The sequence below is a fragment of the Petaurus breviceps genome, unplaced genomic scaffold (assembly GCF_028583685.1).
Source record: "Petaurus breviceps papuanus isolate PSGF00001 unplaced genomic scaffold, PetGlider_PUasm1.0 577, whole genome shotgun sequence".
NCBI classification, from domain to species: Eukaryota; Metazoa; Chordata; class Mammalia; order Diprotodontia; family Petauridae; genus Petaurus; species Petaurus breviceps.
Genome location: NW_027186389.1, coordinates 446,151 through 448,930, shown reverse-complemented (window position 1 = coordinate 448,930; position 2,780 = coordinate 446,151). Strand labels below are relative to the sequence as shown.

The 2,780-nt window shown below is 46.0% G+C and overlaps 1 protein-coding gene across 1 annotated transcript in view; it reads left to right on the top strand.

The window, feature by feature from the left end:
- Positions 1-259: 259 nt before the first annotated feature.
- Positions 260-2,780, top strand: part of LOC138173299 (binder of sperm protein homolog 2-like) — a 4,492-nt gene continuing 1,971 nt past the window's right edge. The window contains exons 1-4 of the mRNA XM_069103273.1: positions 260-358; positions 462-497; positions 1,501-1,641; positions 2,451-2,597. Coding sequence (XP_068959374.1) covers positions 289-358; positions 462-497; positions 1,501-1,641; positions 2,451-2,597 — 394 coding nt within the window. The 5' untranslated portion in view covers positions 260-288. The remainder of the gene's footprint in view (positions 359-461; positions 498-1,500; positions 1,642-2,450; positions 2,598-2,780) is intronic.

The following is a 2,780-nucleotide window of genomic DNA, read 5'->3' as shown; positions in this document are numbered from 1 at the left end:
GGTTAAACTCTTCAGTGCCACCCTTTTGTTTTACAGAGGGGAAAACAGACTAAGAGTTGGGATTTGCCCAATGTCACATAGTTGCAGGGCTATACCCAGGTCACCTGATCTTAACTCCAAAGCTCTTTTCACTGGTTCTCCTGGGTGTCAGAGAACAGAGACAGAGATGCATGCTAATGGGGAGGAGATGAGAAGTGGGAGGAATGGGGGAGGGACAAGAAGGACTTGTGAGGATAAAGCTCTGAGTTGGATTAGAACAGAAGACTGGCTTCCATAGGCTTCAAACAGATGATTCTGGAGAGAGGATTGCTGGTGGGCTGGGTTTGCCTACTCTTCTGCCTCCATGGGGCCAATGCAGGTGAGGAAGGCTTTGGGAGCAGATGGGAGATGTGAGTGGGTAGATGGATTAATACAGAAATGCTCTGAGAAATACATTTACCCACTTCCTTGTTGAATTTCAGGCTTGACAAGATATAGAAACATTCGACCCAAGCCAGGTAAGGAGAAAACTATGAACTTTCTGCTTGGGGAATGAAAAAGACTTCCCTGGATGGGAGTGAGTGGAACTGGGTAGAATCAGTTATTTGGACAAAGAGGAAAAATTTAGAGCATTTTGAACTGGTAGGGATCTTCAAGATGATGAAGACTAATCTTATTTTATAGGTGAGAAAACTGAGGTCAATGGAAGGGGTGTGATGTGTTTATGGTTATACACATAGCAAGAGGCAGACCTTATGCTCCCTTCCAAATCAGGATGAACTCCTCCAAGTTCAGCTGGATTTGCCCTTTGTAGAGCTGTGGTGAAGAAAATCTGTGCTGGGGGTTAGCCGAATTCTCTGGCCTCTGTGGGCACTCCAGAGGCAGTCCTAAAAAGAATTCAAAGCAATCCAGATGTTCTCAAGCTATGCAGGCAGAGGTTGGGGCTAAAATAAGGAGTAATGGAAGGGGTTATGTGTGTCTGTGTGGAAAAAAAGCACAGAACTGAGAGTCAGGAAATCCTGGATTGGATTAGATTCTCTTAAGAGTTCTTCCAACTCTGATAGTCCCCTTATGGAGCAAACTAAGGTTTACACAGGACTTTTTGTTACCACCCCATTTCTACAGAGGTTGAAGGATATACCCACAGTCACACCTGGTAAGTATCAGATGTGAGATTCACACTCGGGTCTCCTGACTCGAGGGCCATCAAGCAACTCCTAACCCTTCCTTTCTCTCTGGTCCTCATTTTCTTCATCCAGAAGAGGAGGTGGTGAGAATTTATTCCCACCAAGCTTTACATACTCCTTCCACTTCAGTAAAGTTCTCAGATCCTGTCACAGCTGAACCCTTTGTGAGTGTGTGTACATTGCTGCGCTAACATGGCAGTCTGCAGGTGGGATATGAAAACAAAGGGGTCTGAGGAATTTTGGGGTAATAGATATTTGAGAAGCAGACACCTTTGGCTCCTTGCCCCTATCCCTCACCTTCCCCCATTCCAACCAGCACTGATCCTTTCTCCAGAAAAGGTCCTCAAGCCATGTGCCTTTCCATTCTTCTATGAGAGTGTGAGGTATGATCATTGCACAACAGTGAATAGTGACTATGCCTGGTGCTCAGTGGAATCCGACTTCAATGGGAAGTGGCGATACTGTATTAGTACAGGTGAGTCCCTCTGGCATTACCCAAGGGTCCTGTGCCACCCTTCCCCAATTCCACCTACCATGTATTTCCAGAACAGAGCCATCATTTATCTGGAGCTGAGAGGATTCTGTAAATGAATATTTTCTACATGGGTTAAAAAACAACAACTGCAAAATATATTAGGGGAACATGTACCTACAGAGAAGTCTCTGAGAAAACAATCTGGGCATCTTAGTGTACTGAAAGCTCAATACATGCTTCCTGCATGACGTGGTGACATTCCAGAAAAAGCCAATTCCATATTCAGCTGCAGGAAAAGAGTGTTGTTCAGAAACAAGGAAGGCGGCCGTCCCTCTGTCCTTGGCTCTGGTCAGGCTGTATCTTGGGTATTACATTCAGTTCTTATCTCTCCCTCAAACTCTAGGAAGGTCATTGACTAGCAGCAGAGGGTCTAGTTCATGTTGTATGAGAAGCTAGGAATGTTTAATACAGAGAAGAGAAGATTTATTTATCTTTTAAGTATTTGAAGGGCTTTCGGTAGAAGACGGATTACATTTGTTCTTGGCTCTGGGTTGCACAACAAGGAACAAAGGGGAAGAAGGGCTTGGGAGGAGATGCAAAGATGCAGATGCTAAAAATTGAAAACTGAAAGAGTCACCAAGGGGATCAGGTGCCCATATCATTAGATATCAGGCTACCTGACCACTTGGAGAGGGGAGACATACTAAGGCACATGCTGGCCTCATTATTCGCTACCTCAAGGAGCCTTTGGTCCACAGAGCTCTCCTGAGGGTGTGCTCACTCCATGCCAATCCTCTGGGCCTTCACAGACCCGCCAGCATGTAAGTTTCCATTCCTCTTCGGGAAGAAGCTATACCATGACTGCACATCGGATGGCTATGTGCTGGGCAAGACCTGGTGTGCCCTGACACACAACTACAACAGGAATGGGTTGTGGAAACCATGCTCACCCAATGGTAAGGGGGCAAAGGGGTTTGGAGGCTTCTGAACTGAAGAGCAAATGGGAGAGAGAAAGGGAGAGAGTGTCAGAAACACAAAGAGAGAGGCAGACACAGAGACAGACAAAAAAGAAGAGGGAATGAAAGAAGTAGGAGGAAGGGAGGGAGACAATGAGGGAGGGAGAGAGTGGACAGGGAGAA